At 34.9% G+C, this 23,603-nt stretch overlaps 1 protein-coding gene across 2 annotated transcripts in view; it reads left to right on the top strand.

Annotated features, from left to right (window-relative positions):
- Positions 1 to 23,603, top strand: part of LOC134529239 (transmembrane protein 43 homolog) — a 140,118-nt gene that overhangs the window by 32,720 nt on the left and 83,795 nt on the right. For both annotated transcript variants that reach the window (XM_063363128.1, XM_063363130.1), the window contains exon 2: positions 5,949 to 6,106. In XM_063363128.1, the coding sequence (XP_063219198.1) occupies positions 5,996 to 6,106 (111 nt within the window). In that variant the 5' untranslated portion in view covers positions 5,949 to 5,995. The remainder of the gene's footprint in view (positions 1 to 5,948; positions 6,107 to 23,603) is intronic.

The raw sequence follows: 23,603 nt of genomic DNA, 5'->3' as shown, positions 1-23,603 counted from the left end.
AGTTTTAAGTATTGTAATAATAGTACTCATTTTCTTTAATTGCTTGTTTCTGTCTTTTCTCTGTCTTTGACTACTCCTTTTTGCTTCTTTTGCTCTTTGGTCTTCGTTAATGATGACTGGTCTATTTTCTACAAGGACCATTGGTGGCCCTTCTTCATCACTGGTTGAAGGTGTATTCTGATGTAAAAAGTGATTTGTGTTTTGGTTCAAAGTTAGCTTTTGCCTTTACTTTAATGAATATTGTTTCCAATTTTTTCTAGTTATCCGTTGCTCTCGCTGTGTCATTTGTTTAATCGATTTTCTTTGACTTTTTTTTTTTTAAATACTATAATTTTTGTTTCTCTTTGTATTCTGCTAATGTAATTGGGTCACTTTTAATTCTCATCAAACAAGCTTTTTTGGCTTCTCTTTTATTTTTTAAAACCTCTTCTCTCGATAATTTTTCTTTCTTTATAGGCGGCGGCATAATGTATATAGTCTGAAATGAGTAAAATAAATTATTTCATACTTTAACATGTAGTAAAAAGATCTGAAATATATAGAACATCAGTTCCCTGGAAACACGTCAGTCCTTTGGCGCAAGTTTAGACAGCGGACTGACGACAGCGGACTGATGAATTGGACATTAATTTGAGGTTATAATTGAAACTTAATTTTTTATTTATATTTTTAATTATTAAGATGATATATTTATACAAATGACATGTATACATGCATCAATTAAAACAAAACCTAGCCACTAAAGAAAATAAAGACTCACCAGAGTACTGAAAACTTAAGTGGATCAGCACAAACACACGCGGTAACAACGGCGCTAGCACTGGCCTCGTAATGGCTGCCATCAATGTGGCGCGCTCTGCACCTAACTTCACTACTAACATTCAAACTGTACGAGTTGATAAAAGTTCGGTAATATTATGCGGGTATTTCAGATTTGAACTTGACACAAAGGACTAATGGGTAAAAGTAATGACAAAGTTTGTTCATTTTTTTAAAATCACTTTTTACAGATTCTGTTAATAAATCTGTAAAATATGTTTTAAACATATATTAAAGAATATTTAGAAATAATAAGATTAACAATAAATACGGGATATTTTTTATACAACCACTTCATTAAGCTTTTTTGTGATTTTGACACGTTAGGGAACTGATGTTTTGAGGATTTATTGCATTATTTTACAAATTACTTTGAGAGTGTGTAATTTAAATTGAGTGGACACATAAAAAGAATTTTAGAATTTCATAATATATTGTCACATAACAAGTGCATTAAAATTTTCGTATTTATTGGCTGATGACAGCGAGTTGGACAACTTCTGTATATTCACCCACATAATTGCACTAAGATAGAGAATTTAAGTATCATACTACTTTATTTGCAGTTATTTTATTATTAACTAAGAGTATTAAGTTATCATATTTATTGACTATCAAAAGATGGAATTTTAATTCCAGAGTTTTCTAAGAAATACATCTAAGTTTACTTTCATAACTATTTTTAACAAATAAAAGATCTAATATGTCTCTTCTTGACAACAATGTACTTTTATTTGCAATTCTTTTGATCACACAATATTTCATATACAGTAGACTCCTAGTTATCTGGGGTAATGACTGGTAAGGGGTCCATGGATAACCAAAAAATACGGTTAAAGCAAAGTAAAAAAAAAACTATAATTTTTTTATTTCGACTATCTAAACAAACACTTTAATAGACACCCTTCAAAGTAAATGCCCTAATTTGTTCCAGTAAAACAGAGCACTAATAAAAACAGTGCTAGTCAAATGCATTTTTTTCAATAAGAAAGTATTTAATCAAATAATTTGTTTTCCAATCAGGTAACTGTGCTTGCTGACTACAATTTTACTCAAGACACTATTCCCGTTAAAATTATCATACAGTACTAATATACATACGTCTAAATACATTAGGTGTACATTTAAATAAATATCAATTAACATTTTGAGATTAAACCATATAAAATTAAATTTAATAATTCACGTATTGCATTATTTACATAATAAGGCTCCGGCATAACATTCTTAAGTAAGCGCTACCAACATTTCTGAGTTAACAAATAATGATTTTGATATAGGAGATATATTTCAGTTGTAATACAATTTAAAAAAGCATAAACTTATCATTTTCTATTATTAGAAAGATTATTTAAACTGTTAATGTAATTCCGGACTCTGTTATTTGTAACAAGCACATCCTAGTAAGCACGAGGTAAACTAGCCCTGAAAGCTTTTGGCTTTTCTCCCCAGAGCTGCTGCAGAACATCTGACATGCTGGATGGTGGAATTATAAAGGTTGGATGAAACTCGGGCGTCATCAGAAATAAATTAACAATGAAGGAAGCGAATAGCTATTGAGGAAAGAGCAAAATATTGTTTGATGTTTTGTCACATTATTGATTCGTTGTATTACTAATTCATTGTGTTGTATTTAATGCTATATGAGTGCTGTTGCTATTGCACGTGCACAGAAATAAAAAGCCATAAATTATTTTATGGAAATATGGCACAGTTAACCTGCAAACCGAATAACCCGCATCCTGATAATAAGGAGTTTACTGTACATGGTAAAATTTATGGACAAGATTTTATGGTGAATTGGGATAAAACCAAAATGTCACCTAAAAGCTTTTCAGTACACCATATAACACTGAAATGTAAGTTAATACAACATAAAACACCAAAATGCAACTAAAAGCATAATATTATTCAGCATTTTAACAAAACATAACTACTCATATCCTAACATTTTAACATTGTAAAATATATAATTTTATTGTCATTTATTTCGCGTGAATTCAGCTTGCAGATTAATTTTAATTTTTAAGAGTGATTTGGACCTTGATATGCTTATTACAAATTATTTTGCTGTAAATGCATTATATGACAGTTATCCAGAAACCTTTGTTGAATAATATAGTACTTATTATAAATAAACAGAATCTTAAAAAATAATAAATATATCACAAATCTCCTGTTTTAAAAACATACTTGATTAAAAAAAATAAAACTATAAAATATTGTCTATAGGTATATTATACGACTAGCTGCCCGACCTGGCTTCGCACGGCTATACTAATGGAAAAAAATTAAGGCACATCTCCCATTTACAGTAATGGTAAATAAAAAAAAATTCAGTGAAAATTTATTACAATGCTGTATAATGTACCGGAGAGAAAATGAATAGCACCGATGGTTTCCCGACTTGTGCACGCAACGTACAACTGATGTACCCGTACTTCGCTACGGCTGTCTACAGGCAGATCACTCTTGCGCCGCTCATTATACATGCCCCTCCTTGTGGGTACGCCACTGCCGCGCGATGCCCGTTGCCATGGAGACGCAGAAGGCATGAACAATGCAAAATCCTGTTCTCATGCAGACAAAGTACCCACAGTTGCCTGGTTTTAACCACCCATGGGATCTAATTTTCGGAAAATGTCATCCTGCGTAACATAAGGAACATTACTGTGAAGTTTCAAGTCTGTAAAATATATATACTTGAAAAGAAGGGCAATTTTTGATATTTAAAGTACCCGCAAAATTTCAACCGTGATGAGGACTGCACTAACAATGAAATAGTCGTTGCCATAGAGACGAATGAAGCATCAACAAAGCAACAGCTGTTGCCATGGTGATTTCCTACCAAAAACTGGAAATTTTGATATATTACGCCCCCGAAACTCCCCTTGGGATCAGATTTCCGCAGAATCCGTTCTTAGTGAGCGTCTACATCACAAAATGTGTAACTATGCTAAATTTCAAGTCAATCGGGTGTATAGTTTTAGAGATCTCGTGATGAGTGAGTCAGTGAGTGGTATTTCGCTTAATAAACTTCTAGCGCCTGCGGCATTGTCAACACACACTTTGTACGTGTACTGCATGTTGTATCCAACCCCCTCCAACGCATTTGATTCTAAATTGGACTTTTAGTAAGGATCCCTAATGTTATTGATAATATAATATAGCCTATAGCCTTCCTCGATAAATGTACTATCCAACACTGAAAGAATTTTTCAAATCGGACCAGTGGTTCCTGAGATTAGCGCGTTAAAACAAACAAACAAACAAACAAACTCTTCAGCTTTATAATATTAGTATAGATTAGGTGTTAGTTTTAGTGAAAATAATTTAGTTTCAAACCATGTAAATGTAAAAACATTTATTGGCGACAGTGATGTCATTAGCGACAGCAGTGTACAATGATACAGTCAAGGGATATTGTGACAGGAATCTGCCATTGCCTATAGTAAGGAACCATCCCAGCATTTGCCTGTAGTGAGTTTGGGAGATCATAGAAAACCAAAATAAAAATGATCGGAACAGGATTCAAACCTGGGTCCTCTGGAATGCAAGTTCGGTGTCTTTCCACTGTGTCACCTCACTCCATTGGCTCACAAGAATATAATCAGCCCAATAAGGTATTTCCTTCGCAACATATTGGTTACCTAACCAACCAGCTTGTGCTTTGGTCTGAGGTATAGTTAGCTAAATGAAGAGTTGGTAAAAATATAGCAAAGATATATTAATTAAGTTTGATTCTGCTGTCCAATATTTATATATCTTACAGTGTAGTGAACTATGATAAATGAAAAATTAAACTTACAAAGGATACCATTGGGATGAAGTACTAGGTTGTGAGAAAGAAAACATCAAATAATATTAAGTATTTTCTTAAGGTAGTTTTAAAAAGTATGAATGCAATGAAAGTAGTGAAAGAGTTGCAAAAGAACTCTTAACATCATTAGAAAGGATATTAAATGCATATATTGATTAATGCTGCAAAAGTAAAACTCAGAAAGGAAAGAATACAAAGTGATAACGATATCATACCCAGTGGGTTAAGGCATATTGTTAACACCATTTTGTTCACTTATGTTCCCCACCACTTTAAATTTTATTTTACTTTTGAAGTAATAGAGACAAAATTTTGCCTAGATCAGATTTGTCTTGAAGTGGAAGAAGTACCACTTTTGGTCAGCCATAGCAATTATAATGAAAATGTATTTTACATAATTTACATAATTGATTTATTATTATGTGGCCATCATCACTGAGGTTAAGTGGCGTCAGTTCAGTTTCAACCTCCGATATAACTTCATTTATAAGTGGATTGAAGATTCTGTTGCAGTGTACCTCTGTGTATTTCTATACTGTTTAAAATTTTGCTTTTACAAATGCATATGTGTGGTTAAATGTGGGGACGGAATAGCATTCATCCCAAAATTTAGAAAAATTTAACCCACTTTGCATATGATCCTGTAGGGCACCATGTAGAAACTTATGTTTCAATGCTGGGCTGTGTAGCCACTTGTATCTGAGCCCAAAGAGGTAAAAGTTTTCATATTGCATATCCAAGTTTATCCCTTGATCCTGATGGCTTGATTCTATATCATTTATCTTGTGTAAAATGATGCTTGATGTTTTAATTAGGTATGTCGAAAGATCCTGTTGGCTTAAAAAATGAGGGCAAAATAGATGTGGTGGCGAGGTAATGTGTAAATAAAGGTGAATGGTGGGTGAATGTCTTTGGTTTAAGTGGTAGTAAATGGTAATTAAATTATGTTTGTTATTTGACCCAAAATAGAGTCATAATGCAGCTTGCACTGTGGCAGTATAAGTTGATCCTGTATGCAGCTGGGAGTGGCGAAGCCACAATTTTTATTTTATTTTTTGGCTTATACCCCAAACTCAAGGGTCAAATACTGATAAGTCTTTTAATGAAAAATGATTAAAAGGTACATAATGCATTGTGAAATTCAGGTCATGAACTGTGCAGTTGATCAAGCTACATTTGAAATCAAATTATTCTGGATCATGTCATGAGGATCAAGATATAAACTTGGAAATGCAATATGAAACTTTTACTTAAATGTTGGTAGTACTTCGGTTATGTTTTTTTTTTCTTCTTTTTTTTTTCTTTTCAGATTTTTGCAGTTTTTCGTATACGTTAAATTGCTGTGTCGCTTGTATCATGGCAAGTCATCCACTACATATTGCTTCAAAACACCGGCAGTCGTGGCTCAGCACATTTTTAACACTTGGTTTTCTCTGTTTTGGCTTATGTTTGTTGTTCTGGAATGAGGTGAGTATTTTTGTTGTTTAAACTTCTTCACTATTTTATTTTATACGGATAAAGAAATTGTTTTTATTTGTTGTTTTGTTCCTATTATGATTAATAAATATCATATATGCCTAATACGATCTGATTTTGTGTGTAAGTTTTTTAATGCATGTAGATACTTAATACCACTTAAATAATTTTTTATCTTAAGTACGTAATTTGTAAATTAAATGAACTTAAACTGTCTTACTCAGTAATATCATTGTCCTTTACAAACTGTGTTAGAATGTTTCTCTTATGACGCACTCCTTAAGACTACTGTTGTAAGGGGTTTGGGGGGGGGGGGGGGGGAATGTTTTGAGTCTGAGTAAATAGAGATCTTGGGCACCACCACGTGGATGGGCACGTGGACCCGGCTTTTGACTCTCTCCCTGGGCCGTGATGTGGCCCATGGGGAGCGTGGCTCGATTTCCCCCAGCGCGGATACACTGGAACTTACCGGCCCGCTCTCAGCGGCGGGCATGCTATGTTATGGGTGAAGACGACTGCCAGTGAGGTGTTAGGTGCCCCACACACCTCAGTCTCTGTACTAGGAAGCTCGTGGTCGAGAGATGAATACGAACGAGTCAGGGTGACTGTTCAGGTTTATTGTTGCAGTCACATACATTGACAAGACTGAATAATCACACAATGATGAGTCGTTACGTATAAAATAGTTAATATTGCCAATGGCATGCAGTCCATCTTAAATGCTTGACCAGGACACCGCGTGACCTGACCCCGAAAGTACAAAGATCGTCGTGCGATTTAAATCGCTCTGGGCAGCTTTAAACAATTAGGTAAAACAGTATACTGCCGGGGTAGGCCTCGAAGATGAATAGAAAATGTTTAAAGATACTTAACGATGGCGGATGTTAACAGATCAGTAACGAGCAATGGGTTGAAATCGACGAGGTGCGGAGATGCTTCCTATCCTGGATGGTGAACGGAAGAGACTGGGCACCAGGGTGTCATGGGTGTCATGGGTGTCATGGGCGCAGGAAGTGGTGAATTTACCATAAGTCGATTAATATAGCAAAGGAAATATAAATAACATGGTTAAACCTTTCAAAAATTAAACGTTAATTTAATTTACAACTAATACTATGTATAACAATTATTTATTTAATAAATTCATTATTTTTAAAGGGGAAGTCTTCACCGCTCAACTGAGGGTGTACGCCGAAAGGGATCGCGCATAGCTATGCTCATTCTGAAAATTATCTGAAAACAATTACACTGGGAAAAAATTAGAAATAGAAAAAAAAAACATATTTATTAATTTGACTAATTTATAAATGGAATGAGGCCATAACATAGGCTCTAACGCAGTGCCTCTTGCCAGGCGGCACAAACACACACACACACACTATCGTTGGCGGGAGTTTGAAACAGAAGGTGTCGGTGGGAGGAGAGGAGGTCGATAGCGGTGTGAGGCACATCTGGCTTTGGGAGGGCGTAGCTCTGGTCGACATCATTACTGAACAGCTTTCTTTAGGATTTACCAAAGAGAAGACCTTAAACCAGTTAATGAAATTGTAAAGAAGGCACAGTGAGGGTCCGCTGATACTCAGAACAAGCTAGCATCAGAGTTTGAGGTACTTCTAAACAAGTGTTTGTTACACTGCTGATTGGATGCTGTGACAGTGTGTGTAGCTGCAGTATTGCTGAAACATAACTTAAAAGTAAATATCTGTAGTAAAGCTTGGTAGATTTTAATGTGCCAATATTACCGTATGTACTCGTGTATAGCGCGCACCACGATTTTTGCAACAAATTCCAAAGAAAAAAATTGAATTTTTTTTTCCATAAATAAATTTTACTAACATTTTGTGGTACCTGATTATTTAAGGGTCCTTTGGACGTATGGTCTCCGCGAGAAGAGCTCTCCATGCCACGTGTTCGAGCAGTCCGGGAGGTGTGGTGTAGGGTCGGAGGCGTGGTCTACCCTAGTGACGCACCTAAAGAATGTTGCAGTGGTGGGGGTGCGAGCCGTCCGGCTTGTAACTTCCCCTCCGTCATTGTCCGCTAGGCACGCCGAGAGCGAGGGTCTGGCGGAGAGGAAATAACCGAGCTGTGTCGCGGCGGCAGGTACAGCGCCTCTCGCTATCTCAGTAGCGACCGTATGATAATTTTTTTTTTTAACGCTCGTTGAAACCAATGGATCAATGTGGTTGTCAGATTTAATGTCTCTAAACTGGTCCAGTCCCAATGAGGTATATTTATTAATAGATTAGCAAAAAATTAACAACTTTTGAATCGTTTCTCCATTACCACGTTCACTTTCGGGAGTTCTGTAAATTTTTTCTTCTTTTCACATCCCTAATTATTGTTAAATTTCGAAAATTCGAAAAGTTAGGTAAGGAAACGTGCGTTTATTTAGGCAATATTATGCAACCAAAAAAAAAAAAAAAACGATAGTCTCCAGATTATTGAGATATATAAGATTGTTTTAAAACACATGTCACCCCTTTTTCTCTCCTTAATTTTACCTTCCATGTTTTAATTTTTCCTAAAATTTCGTATTAAGGAGTTAACAAAAATAAATACAACACTAATATTTCAGACAACATATATTTTTACATGATACAACAAACCAAAATTCTACTTTTCTAAAGACCTATTAGAATTGGCAAATTTTAAACCAATAAACTAATTCCATTAAGTTACATTTATAAAAATGTGTGCTGATGGCTACAACAGCAGCAGTTCTAGAGTGAGTACAAACACAGGATATTTTTAATGAAATATTGTACTTACATAGGCTTTTACTGTCAATTTATAAACACTGAGATAATTGTCATTATAAAGTATTCCTTACAAAAGAATTTTATGTAATAATTGTTTTGCTAAGCCCATGCGCTTTTTAAAAACCTTTACGTTTTGAAACTATTATAGGGTCACAGAAATTTGGCGGATTTCACGTAACACTATTCAGCTTAATGAAAGCCTTTTCACAAAAAAAAAAATAGTACTTTCAACAGTTATTTGTACAAAATATAACAAATATATAATTTTACACCAATGTAGGTGGCAGCTGTATCTTCACCTATGTATGCGTATTTCTACCCTCACGTGATTGAGTGTATTATAATCCACACCTGTATGTGTAAAGAGCTCTCTTTTGTTATTCAATTGCATCCAACAAAGTAGGTGTAAATTTACCCATTACTTACGCATAATTTTTAATAGCTTCGGTGATGGCCCCTCGCAGTTTCAAAATCTTACTTCGTACATTTTTTCTGAGTGTTGGTTTAGCAATTTTTGCCTGCTCGCACAGTACTTTCAATTTATTGCAGTAATTCCTCAGGAGGTGATTACGGCAATCAATTTTTTCTACTGTTATCTTTGCATAGGGTCTAGCTTCCAGAATTTTTGTGTAGCAACTGCTGTCTCCATCGGCTATAAGCTTACCAAATATAACACCATATACAGTTTCACTTTGTTTAAATCCCTCTACGATAATACTTGCTTCCATACTTGCTGAGCTGCCAGTCCAGTTTTTGTAGCAGGTGTGGGCAGGAATCTCTCCATCAAGACTTCGACTACAGACAAAGCAAAACTTGTTTCTAACTCCCATAAACAGAACCTTTTTTTTGTAGAATACCCCACTATTGCTGTAACACCATAAAGAGCATTGTATTGACATCTATATGAACGTTTTGACCAGCAACCATTTTTTACAACAGTTAAAATAGGAGTACAATCTGCACTCACATCTCCTCTCTCTACTGCTAAAACTGCTTCTTCTCTTATTGCCTTCTCTATTTCTTGTAGAGCAGCTTTCTCACATGCATTACATATTTTTTGTGAACCTTGGTATAAGTTTTGGATGACATGACAGGAATACCTATAGATGAGCAAAACTCTTCGATATGCAAATGACCTCCGCCTATACATCTAAATGTGTCTTGGCTTTAACTTGATCCTCTATACATAAGTGAATTTTTGATTACACATATTACAATATATTACAAAAGTAGGAGACTAATCATTGGGGATTTATTTATAAACATTCATATTGCGCAAAGAACACCCACAGTGTGGATTGTGATTTGAGATTTCAGTGATTCTTTTCAGGAAGTATTCTATTTCTACCATTCTAACTCCATGAAGAGGAATTGTTACTGTATCTGTTCCTGATGTAAAAGAGCATTCATTTTCTATTACAAGAGGATCTTCATCACATTTGTAAAAAATGCCTTTTGCATTGTCTATTTCAAGCATCTCAATAAGAATATGTTTTTCATTATTTTCCCAAAGTCATTATTAATTTCGAGAAATTTGACCTCAGGTATTTCGTTCTGTAGATTGCAACACAATTATAGCATCTTAAAGTAAAATAAAGTCCTGAATAAGATAACATCATTACCATTATATTTATTCTGCATTTAGCATTACATAAAGAATGGGAGAAACCTTTATCAATGAATTTGTGAAGACTGCAAAATTCCGAATATACCATCAGAATGGAAGGAAATTTATTACACCATTAAGAAGGACAAAACTTGGAGATAGATATTCACAAAGAAAAATATTTACCATGCAAGCTATAGTGCGACAACAAGGAAAAGAACCTGCGCAGATCTCACTGCCAGCAGACAGTCACATGATGAGCGCGTCAGGAAGTGGAGGGGGTTAGTAATGGAGCCGCTGTCTGGCTGATAACACCTTCGCGCTCGGCTGTCTCGCAGTCCGTATTACATGAACCGATCTACGTAATAGCTTCTACTTCGAGATTTAAATCACGTATTAAATCTAGCACTCAAGTGCGGGGACAAGCTCGTGAGATTGTTTACAATGTTGCAACACATCTCAGTAAACAAAAACAGTTGTATAAATTGACGTACAATGTCGCTGAAACAAGTGCTGCAACAGGTGTCTCAGTATCAACAGATAGACGAATTCTAGCAGAAGGTAAGGCGAAATTAAAGAGCAAAACCAGTTTAGCTTTTTCGACACCGACGCGTAAGAAAACAGAGCATAGGAAAATAATCGAAGTAGACGATTTTACATGTGGTGCCGTGCGGAGAAAAATTCAAGAGTTTTATACAGTAAGGACATTAAATAAGTTGACTAAGGCTTTGCAAGAAGACAATGTTTTGAACTGTAGCAGGGAATACTTGCGAAAGTTGTTGAAAAAGTGTCAATCGAAGAGAAAGATTTTGATTGAAAAGCCAGAAATAGGTGCTTGGAGAGGGCGCTATCTTGAACAAATGCGTGAGTTACATGAGGCTGGCAGAACCGTAGTTTATGTTGACGAAACTTATGTTCATGCTACACACAGCGTAAGTTCTTGTTGGCAGTCAGATACGGAAATAGGCGCTACAGAATCCATTGGGAAAGGTCCAAGATTAATTATTGTTCATGCGGGTGGAGAAGAAGGCTTTGTTCCGAATGATTTACTTATTTTTAAGTTTTTAAGTCAAAACAAAAATCTGGAGACTACCACGATGATATGAATTTTGAAAATTTTTCAATGTGGGTGTAAAGTAAATTACTGCCAAATTTACCTGAAAAATGTGTTGTAGCTCTGGACAACGCCAGTTATCATAATGCACAGCTAAACAAAAAACCTACAGCATCATCCTTAAAACAAGACATACAAAACTGGCTAGCAAAAAACAATATTTCATTCTCTTTAACAATGACCAAAGAGAGTCTTCTGCCTTTAGTAAATAGTGCGCCAGTAAAGAAACAACTTAAAATAGATGCGTTAATCATGGAGTGTGGCTATGATGTCATTCGCCTGCCTCCATACCATGCTGATTTGAATCCGACTGATCTGGTATGGGCAGACATCAAAAACAAAATTCGGGAAGGAATCTCTTCATCGCTAGATGATAAAAGAAAATTGTGTGAGGAATTGTTCAGTATCTATTCTGTGGAAAAATGGAAAGAGTGTTGCAAGCATGTGAAAAATATTGGACTATGTTAGCAGTGACAGGAGAATTGACATTGAAATTGATAAAATAATAATAAATGTCGGTTGTTCAAGAGACACGAACACTGAAAGCGATACAGACAGTGAGGAAAGCAGTCTTTGTGATTCGGAATAGGTGAGTATATTAATTGAGGGCTATCTTTTTTTCCTTGTCTACGAAGTGGTTATTTCCTATGCCTGTTTCAATGTTTTGAAGCAGTACTTACATTTAAAATGGATTCTAAACCACTTCGGTATAATCTTTGCACAAATATAATTTTTAACTTCCTACATAATAAATTAGACTCGGTGAATCTAAGTTTTTTTAGCCATGCATTTGAATGAGCCTTTACATATATATATTAAAAGTTTTAAATGTTTGTGATTTAAACGATGAGTCGATACATGAATCTTCAATAAAAACACCATCATGAAATTAAACATCAAAATGAGAAAAACAATAACAATAATGCTATGCCATGAGGGACATAGACTTTGATCTGGAAAACTAATTTAAAAATTGTGAGACGCAATTTAGTTGCCACTGTGGTCAAATGATGAAATGAAATGCATAAGTACGCCGTTGGTGTTCGTGTAAGACGGGCTCAGGCGTGACGGGTTGGTTTGCCACCCCTCCTTTCCCACCGCGGTAGGGGAAGTCTGTGGATGCGCAGAGGAAAATCTGTGAACGCTCTTTTGTTCGTTGTCGCATTATACACATCATATTTCGCTGTTCGAAGGACACATTGTGCTTCTATTTATTTAAGTATCTACTAAAATAGTTTTTATTGTATTATCGTATAATTCTATCAGTAAAATACATATGATCTGAATATAGAACTCAACAGGTGTTTGTCTCATCTAACACAAAATTACTTTAGAAAATCTCCAGAAATCTATCTCAGATATATAATCGCTTTGCGAAAAAAATTCTAACCATACCTTTGAAATCAAATACCATGACATATAATAATACTGTTACGAAAATATTGTATGAAGTTAAGTTCTTGTCCATTACCGACCCGACCCAAAATTATGAGGCACCTCAGTTTTCCACATTGTTTATAGCCAAAGTTAGTTTAGGGACTTCTTTTTTCCTCAAATAATAGAAAGAGAATAACTTTACTTATATTACAATTCTGAGTGTTCTTACTGCCGATAAGACCTAAATTAGCATCTTCAGAAATATTAGGGACAAATAGCCTATGTATCGTTAATTTAGGAGCCAGATCCTTTTACCTTTTGAATGGTGGTTTTCAAAAAAAATCTGTACGGCACGATATGTGGTTCAATTTTCACAAAGAACTTCACAAAACAAATTTGAAATTCACCTGCTGATGCCTTGTATTTATTTGAGGAGGTGGAGCTGGAATTATCTGTATACGCTATTATTCTCTTTATAAACATATATATTATGAAATACTTAGAAAGAAACTCCCTACAGCCAATGGTTAACACCTTCTGCTATTCATATTCAGCCTTACACTGAACATAGAAAACTGAACTGAACGCAGAAACTATAAATCTTTAATGTTTTATGTTTTATAAAATGGAATTTCAAGTAGGCCTAATTTGTATCTAATTTATTTTGAGCAATTATTTAATATTAAAGACATGGAACATCATGGGTTCATTGACCTTAGACGAGTAACCATTCTGAAAATAACAAGAGCTGGGTGTTGTATTTTGAATTATAGTTTGTAACCATGTTGGTAACACAATTTGTAATACAAACAACAACGTCCAAGGTTACTAAATGTTACATTTGACGCAAACAATAAATTAGCGCAAACACTGAATGGGCCTTATTCCTAGGTTTTTAATATGATAGGTATAAAAGGTTTTCAGTTTTGCACATACATACGTTTGCACAAACAATTTCAACTGTTCATGGAGGTAAAATTACATTATGGTATAAAACAGTCTCAAACTCACCAGTAGGTCATTCCAAGATGACTAGGCCCTACAATTGAAGGAATTATTTGTCAATTTTTGTAGATAATTGAAAACTTAACATTTTAGTTAGGGGCTAAGTGCCAAAAAGGAACATTCGAGAAAACGGAAGAAAAAAAACAGTATGCTACATATTTATAAGCTTTTTGGAAAGTAGTAAATAGTAGTAAAAAATGAAAAACACTTACATTAAACTTATGTAAACAAAAGTAAGATCCCGAAAAAATATATGTTGAATGCTAAATTAATTGAATTTTAAGGCGATTTAAACAAATTATGTTTTAATTTCCACCGAAAATAGTAACAGTGTGAACATTAAAGACATTCTCTTTAACGAAGTAATACATGATATAACAAAATATGTATACCAACAAAACGAAAATATCATTTAATTGAAGAATTTGCTATGTCCACTTTAACTGTTGTAGGTCTATTATATTAGAGCATCATCAGGGCATAGAGCATTTTACATCTGTAATATGTTTAACCAAATAATGCTTAACCTATAACATAGCTGTTATGCCAACCAAAAAAAAGTTAACTGGAGAATTAATTTACGCCACATATTAATATTCTTTTACGTTATATGCATTGTGTTCACACCAAACATCAGTACATTTAGTGTTAATTAGACATACCTCTTTCCTTGTGTTTTCAGAGGTTTCTGCAAACAGTGTCACATGAAAATCTATTTTGTTTGGCAACACAATCGTTTCTTCAGCACAGCGTTCTAAGTTCACAGATGAACTTCCACCGTCTTCCACAAAAGAAGAAATGGAAAAAATAGGTAGTTCATGTGGTGGCACAGGCTGTAGAACAGTGTATGTTACGACCTGTGACGACCTAAACATAAAAAAAGTAAATTATTTTTTAAATACTTATGTAGTAGGAAGTAGCTAGTAAAATGAGGTGATATTTTAATCTGCAGCCTCTATAAGCCCAACGCTATTTTTGGGGGGAAGGGGTGTTAAAGGAAAATAAGAAAAATGGGGAAAAATTAGAAAAGGTTTGATGGCAATGGCCATTTAAAAGGAAATAAGCAAATTTTGAGCGAAAATCCACATTTCAAGGTGAATACCAAACTTTGAATGTTCTGTCATCAGCCTAAGTCCAAAACCTGTTAACGTATGCAACTCGAGATATCTGTCTTTCAAGAAATGTTTCAAAGAGTTCTTTATCCTCTTTTTTTTCTTTTCTTTTTTTTTCCACGCCAGATTCATGAAAAAAACTAACGCCACGCTTTATATATGAGTTATTTAGAGTAGTACACTGGGCAATAAGTTAGTGTTACACATATTTCTGAATTCCAAACTGCCTCAGCGTTAAAATAGGATAACATTAAAATACTTCATTTCAGTGAACGAGATATATGGTCACAGTCGACCTAAAACTAGTATTGCCACATAAATGTATACTATATCATATCTGACCAGTATTAATCACAAATTTATAAAGTCTAATAGTTAATAGTCTTAAAATTGCATTATGGCTATAGGTAGGTAATGTTTACAGTATATTACTAACATACAAGATACGCATTTGTTCCCAAAAAAATGGTGGATGCTATGTAAAGCTTCTCAAACAAAATATATAAATATGATTTATTTTTGTTTGAGCTTTGAAAGGCATCAAGTTACAATCATTAAATATGAAGATTACTGTGAGACCAAATTTTGTGAAATTTATACGGCTTTATTTTTATGAAATGCTTCAACTTATATATCATCCTCACGCCTGTGAAACATACGAATTACATATTGCCAGATTAATATAATACCATTGGCTACAATGTAGTTTCCCGATTTAATTCACATTTAATATATATAGATATATATATATATCTTCACTTCAAGAAATAAGACGTCTTTCCTGTAAATTTAGTACCAACCTCTATATATATTTATCTTTGGAGTCGTCGCCGACCTATTCATCTGGCAGCGGTAGTGTCATGACACGGAGATCCGTGCCCGAGGCCGTAATCACTCGACCGGGAATATAACCCGTGTCCTCCCGAATGCGCGTCCAACATGTTACCATTTCGCTTCCCCACTCGGTTTTTAGGAGAGGGCTGTAACCCCTCTCCCCGGTTCCCACGTCATTGAGTAGGCCTACAAAGAAATGAAGTAGCATTTTTGCTTGAGTAGTCACGGTTCACTATGGTTGGGATCGGTGGGATCGGCGCTGTCAACCAGTTCGCAGCTAGTATCAGGAACTTGAGGTACCTCTAAGTTACTTTCCGTTGTTTCCAGTAAACTTTGCCGTTTCCTGAATAAAATAAAGGAAGTAGTGATAAAAATATTGAAATGAAATGCCAATAAAATACATTTATCTAGCGATTCAGCAAATAATAAATGGCATCATCAGTTTCAACTATGGTAATTTTACATTTCTGTGAAAAAATGGCAACGTTAAAATTTTCACATTATATAAAAATGGCTCAGTATCATTCAAGCCTAGTTTTTACATGTTGTTAATCAGCATTCAAGTAATATCTTTACGTAAAATATAAAACTACTGACAGCCATTGAAATCTAAAAAAATTATATTATTATATATTCTCAATTGCTAAGTTTTCCTAATTTATAAGAATTAACCAATTACAAATATACAATACTTATTTTGCTCGGGACTCCAAAAACTGAGTTCCTTTCCTTTTCTAGCGACGTACAAAAAGGCGCAGCCTTTTCTTATTCCCTTTTCTGTAGTCTGCATCCATAACGAAATTTCTTCAGTTATGCGTATTCTCCTGACGAAGATTCTTGAATAGTAATGCAATCCAGAGAAGCGCGGGAAGAAGGCTGTGCAGTCGAGGAGACAGCTAGACCCCGTGGTCTGAGCGTGGTCGCTGCCTCCCCTACCACCCCAGCTCCCCACCCCTCGACCGCTAGCTCACCCCCACGTGCCCCCAAGGCCATGCCTTCTTCCTTCTAACTCTCGCTGCCACGGCTTGCCGCCGCGCGCGACTCTTTCCAGGGCTTCAATTTATATAGCAGAAACGCTTTTCCTCAAAAGTTTCAGTGACGACTATAGGTTTTATATACATCAAAATGTTCGTAATCGCAATGCGCATGTTTGTATGACATTATTTTCCTCTAAACATTTCACAGCAAAAACTTTTTTTTGTTTAATTAAACACTGAATAACTCGGTTGAAAAAAATTAAAATGCAAAATCACTTTCTAATGAACACAGGTAATAGTATACGTTCTTCAAATATATCTTTAGAATATTTTTCGAACCTCAGGTTTCGTCATAAAATGTTTCCTCCCGAAGGCCTGAAAAATCGATGGCGGACTTGATCCAAAGGACCCTTAAATTGATGTGTGGTGATGCGTCAGGAAAATACTTAAACTCTGCTGTGTAGACAGAAGATAATGAAGCGCTGTATCGTCACAACTGGTATGTGGAAGGGAGGGAAGGAGGTGTGCCGCGCTACGTTGCTAAGCTGGCGCGGAGAACTAGATGACTCACCGGTCGCTGGAGGAATGGAGGAAGCGAAGAAAGTGGACCGGGTGAGGGGGGGGGGGGACTGGTGACAACATTCTCTCTCTTTCTATTTTTTTACTAGCTTCTGAGCTGGCTTTCTGTAAAGGGGGGAGGTCTAAAAATAAACAAGAGACCATGATGTGCGAGCTTGCGCGCGCACGTGTGTGTGTGTGTGCATGCTGTGTGTGTGTGTGAGAGAGACCAGGTTGTGAGTGTGTGTGTGTGAAACAGAGGCCTTGTTGCTTGTGCATATGTGTGGGGGCTGGCCAGAAACGTCACCCGGCAGTTAACGACTTCCACTCCTCCCCCACCTCCCCCCCCCCCCCCCCCAAACTTTTTTTTTTTCGTGTATAGCGCGCATCCTTATTTTTTTCCTTTACTTGAGGGGAAAAAAGGGCGCGCTATACACAAGTATATACGGTACTTGTTATTTAAAATTACTTAAATATTAGTCACAAATTTACTTATATTATGGATACAGGCAGTATTATACTTTTATGTAAAAATCTTGGTCATCATCTCGCCAAATGGCAACCAGGAAACAGACATTGGTGATTAGAATTGTACAGTTGCAGCCCGGTGGACACACGGGTTCGACCAGACTGCAAGCTATTAAGGTGAAAAAAAGTTATTCAGAGAGGTAGGCATGTTGTTTTAAAACAGGATTAACCACTTTCGCAACATTGTCTTTAAATTTATTATTAAATTTATAAGTATCAAATAATGTAAACAAAAATGTTACAGTTAAAATACAAAACTATTAAAAAATACAATACTATCAAACAAGTGATACAATTTAGGCGAAGTCAAACTGGTATGCCCTAACGCGGAGGTTCGGTGCGGCCAGGGGAGAGGTTACACTACCCCGGGAGCGATATTGGCTCGCGCAACAAATAAAGCGAAAGATGTTAAGCAGCAGTTAATTAATAAACTGATAAAAGCTGCGCAACAAAATAAAGCGGCCAATATCGGGGCGGCGGACACAAAGTACAGCAAAATTATCAATACAATAAATCAACATTACGTTTACCAATGGCAATGCAAACCACATACCATGACTGGCAGAACAGCGAGACACAAAGGGAAAGGCCCATAATAGCCAAAAGGCTCAACAAACAACGTGGCTGGATAAAGTTACTTTACACGGGCGAGACAAAAAAAAAGGGGGCACGGCCACATTGTGCAAGAAGAAAGACGTTACCAAATACAAGTTACTGTCATTGCTGATACTAACCAGTGCGAACTGCTCCCCTTACCGCAACCGAACGACCCGAGACGAGAGCTCGCAGGCCCTTATAAGCACAAGGGTAGAGGGCGCTGGAGCAGCGGCGGAATAATACACTACAGGGTAATGAGTGGGGAGGCGGAGGGGAAATCAAACCATCGAGAGAGGTACCGGGGAGGGGGAAACGAGGAAGGGAGGGGAAGGAATCGCTCAGCTGTACGGCGACGCAAGAAGCATATGCTTCACAATATTGACTAACAAAAACTTAGTAATGTACTATCTTAAGTGTAGTTTTAATTTGTGCAGTTATGATTGTTGTGCTTTCCTTTCTACATTTTTTTTAAATTTTTACTTTTTTAATTGAAACCAGACTTTAGATAGACATAATTCAGTATATGAATGGAAAGTAATTAGTGAACTACTATAGACACACCTCCTCTTGAACCCTGTCAGAATTCAGTAATCTAATTCTGGTGAGAGAAAAAAAACTAGGTTCATGTTTACTGTAGATGCTAAAAACATCCACATCTTTGGCTATGTACAGAATGCAGTAACTTAATGCAAATGGTATAAAAACAACTGTTTATGAAAGAGCAGCAAGTGAACTATGCAGGCTGAAAATTTAAATATGTATTACAAGTATTTTTTATTAGCATAACATAAAATATGCTTTGTTGCCTCACCTCATGGAACAGGAGCTGAATTATTTGGTCCGTGATCTGAAACTTTTTGAACAGCAGGCCGAAATTTGTCTTTCTAGATGAGTCAATAGAAGAATTTAAATTTTTAGGACAGGAAAGAGCTTTTTGTCTGGATATTTTGAAATGAAGACTTCAATGTGTATGAGCACAAACGTACATGGTTTCACGATGAATTCTGCATAATTCACACAAGTGGTAAATATAGTTATTGATTTATCTAAAGCTAGCTTGAAGCAAGTAGCAAAAACTGCCATCACTACCTTAGCTTATGCAGTCGACATGAGGGAAACTTATGATAGATGGATGCTGATGGATGCAATAAAATATAAAGATCAGCTGTTGTGTGACTTAAAAGTCACCAAGAATTATTACAAAATCAAAGAATGGTCTGTGAGGAAATCATACATTTCTGCAAATGAAAATGTGAGATTTATTCCATTAGTTGAGCCAAGTTGTCATTTTCCCTCCAATTAAAATTTAGTTTGACTTGTTGAAGAATTTTGTAAAAGCTCTGGAAAAAAATTGCTAGGCTTAAAGTTAGCTGGAAAAAAATAATTTCCTAAAGTTCAGTATAGCAAAACTAAAAAAAAAGGTGTATTTATGAATCCACAAATTATGGCATTGTTGAAAAATCCGGACCTTTGAAGCTAAACTTACAGAATTGTAGTTAACTGCATGGTTGCCCTTCAAAGCAATGGTTTACTTTGCTTCTTGGGCAACAGAAAATATAGTAAATAAGTTTCAATAGTGAATGGTCTGTTGGAAAACTCGAAAAATATGGGAAGTATAATGTTAGAAAAAAATTCACTTTTTACGCTCACGTCTTGACTTTTTCCTGGAATGTTGTGCTGTTAGTGACAAACAAGGTGTACACATTCACTGACATTCTTATCATGGAGCATCTTTATCAAAGACACTGAAATCCTTCAAGAATAGACAATTACTGTTGGTTTCTTTTTAGAGTCATCCCAATTCATCAAACAAAAGGGTTACTATACAATATTAACATTAAATTAATGGAGTATTGTGAAATATTTAAATTGTTTTGTTGTTTTAAATAATTTCAAACTTTATATATACTATTATAGAACTCTGAGGACTGTGTTTTCCTTGTAAAGTAGACTCCTGATTATCCGGGGTAATGACTGGCAAGGTGTCCATGGATAACCGAAAAACACGGTTAAAGCAATGTGAAAAAATAACTGTTCTGTTAAAAAGGTTTTTTCCTGACTATCAAGACAAATACCTGTGTAAGGTTGTACGTAGTATGTACTAAAGTGTTAGACATAATTTACTGAAAAATTTGCAGTACATATCATTAAAACATATACATATTTTATGTTTATCTTGTCAGTAATTTTTAATTTTTGTTGAATGTCAAGTACCACTAATTTGCATTTATTATTAGACAGTACTGTCTAAAGATTACGACATTAAAAATACTGCTGTGTTGCGACTGCTGCCTTGAAACTACGCGGGCCAGTTACCACTCTCCTGAGTCATGGAAGAGACGTGCAGTGTCGGCATCAACTTAAGGTTATGTGGAACACGGTTTACAGGGGTGTGTTTATAATTTTCTCTAGCAGTTTCGAAGTTCATGATGCATACTAACACTTACCAACTATGTATACACTATGTTTGGCAGCATTTTTCGCTATGACTCACAGCATAAAAGGTCTGTCACGTGAAAAGATCACAAAAATTAAAAAAATAAATAGTTAAAAATTATTTTTGTTGTTATTGCTTATGAAAGTGAAATATGGCACGGTTAACCCGCAAACCTGATATTGAAAAATTTAAGCTTTCTTTAAATATTGTTTTTGTTTGTGTGTTGTGCATCTTGAGAATGTGGCATGTTAGAGATAATTTGATTTTTCCACCAAGTTTAATATCTGAATAAGGGAAACTCCAATGTTAATATAAAAATATGTATAAACTAGATACAAAAAAAAATTAATTTCTTGACCAATAATTATCTTTGGAAGTAGTATTTTTTATTACAAAATAACTTAGTCCCTTATTGATAGAATCCCGCAAAAAGTAAAAAAAATTAAACTACATTACTCTTATTGTATGCTATTTTTGTTCAGTTTTTTTACCCCACCTTGATTCACTTTGGAGATTTTATTTCGTACTGTAACTCTAAACACTCCCCATTTTTATCGCTTTTAATCATAAAATTTTGAAATAATGGAGAAATTACGCTATGGTGCAATATGCATATATTTTGTTTGAGTTTCTTTCCTCGTGTTTGATCTGCTTCAAGGATATGATTTTTTATTATAAAACCAAATTTACTCCATTATAACTTCCATAGCATTCAAATTTAGAAAAAAAAAATCTAAACATTACACTATATAATTCATCCTGTTCAATATTTTAAGATATAAATTTTTCTTCATAAAACTAAATTTACCCTTTTTACTATGTACCAATGCAAGCTGTTACCCTCCCCACTTTTTCAACATTTTTATTAAAGACTAGCAGCCCCGGCCACGCATTGCTGTGGCTGAGTGATTTAGAAAGGATTTAAAATACAAAATTTAACACAGATTAACATAACGTTTTCAATTCTATTTTATTATTAAATACTCTGATTACCTTTACTTATAATAAATCATAGTTCATTTTATTAATAAATACTCTGATTAGTTTTAACTATAATAAATCACAGTTTAAGTTTAATGAAGCGCCAATCAGTGTACAATATTTTTGGTCCGGGCATTGTTGAGATTCAATTTTTTTGGTGGCATTTTACTAAAAATAATAATTAAGTTATTAAAAATTCAATCAAAATGAGAAAATAAAAAGCAAGCACTCAAAACAGATATTTTTGTAATTTTTATAAACTTAGTTTATAAAATTTGCAGGAAAGGTAGAATTAATTAATACTTACAAATTTGATGAACTCTGATTCTCTATCTAATATTATTTGTTTTATTATTATATCTGTAGATTGACAGCTGAAGATAGATATAAATAATTGTAAACACGTGAAAAAAAATCAAAAATAATACAAAAAAGTGAGGTTATGTAGTACATTGATCAACGAAAATGTGCACAACATGGAGAAAAATAAAATTTGAATTGAAACGTAGCGCCATCTATGAGATATTTATGTCAGACAGTACAACAGTTGTCTGTAAAAACTGATTTAAGGCGCCATCTGTTTGAGACTTATGAAACTTACGATTAAAAACACCAATCAACATTGATAATCAGTTTATTATTAATTATAAATTATTAAGACCATTAATCGAAATAAAAACTATCCTATCTCTCAAGTTGGAAAAAATTACACATAATTGCCAATTTTCATCGAAATCGGTTGACTTGGTGAAGAGTTCACTGGAAACAAACATCAGGACACTGGATTTATATATATTAAGATTTATTATGGTTTTATGTTCAGAGATTAGGCATGGTTAAGTTATCTGGTATTGCATAAATAACAGCTGTTTGCTTATTAAAGTTTTTATGTGCTTTCACATGGTATTGTTTGCAATGTTTCTTTCTTTTACTAATGCTTTGACATAGGCATTGTTCTAGAAGGTTCTAGGACATTTGGGCCAATTTTATCATTTATATAAGTGTTGGATAGAGACCGATGTACTTGATTGAGCGTGAGAAAAGGGACTCATGACTTGGTGCCATGTGCCAAGATTGGCTGATATTTTCTATGCACTTTTGTGATTGGTTAGAAATTACATTACATTACCACTGTCTTTCTCGGAGGGCTGCCATGTTAATCAGCGTCTGGTCAAGATACCGAAAGGTCGTGTGTCGGGCGGTGGCTTCAAAATAACTTTATAAAGTAAAGGCAGAGAATTCAACGGCTGTGGTCTGAGCTATGCAGAGTATAATTAACCTTATATTTGATGTTATGGAACTTTCAAATAGAAATTTTTGCCACAGTCATCAGTAATAACCCACATGATGATCAGGTAGGTAATATTGTCATCATCCCGAAAACTGTGTGTTTTGGTGTGTAAAGTGAGTTGCAAGCAACCATGGAATTTTCGAATAAACAGTTTGTAATTCTTCTTTTCGTTTTCACTTTCGGTACGAATGAACAGTACATTTGAGTACTGGACCAGTGATCTTGTTTTGTGCGACAAGTTTGTATTTTCGTCATGTAAATATTTTTATGTTCGGAATAGCAGCCATTGTGGATTTGTCAATGAAAAATAAA

Source organism: Bacillus rossius, chromosome 2 (genome assembly GCF_032445375.1).
Source record: "Bacillus rossius redtenbacheri isolate Brsri chromosome 2, Brsri_v3, whole genome shotgun sequence".
Lineage (NCBI taxonomy): Eukaryota > Metazoa > Arthropoda > Insecta > Phasmatodea > Bacillidae > Bacillus > Bacillus rossius.
This window is presented reverse-complemented; position numbering and strand designations above follow the sequence as displayed.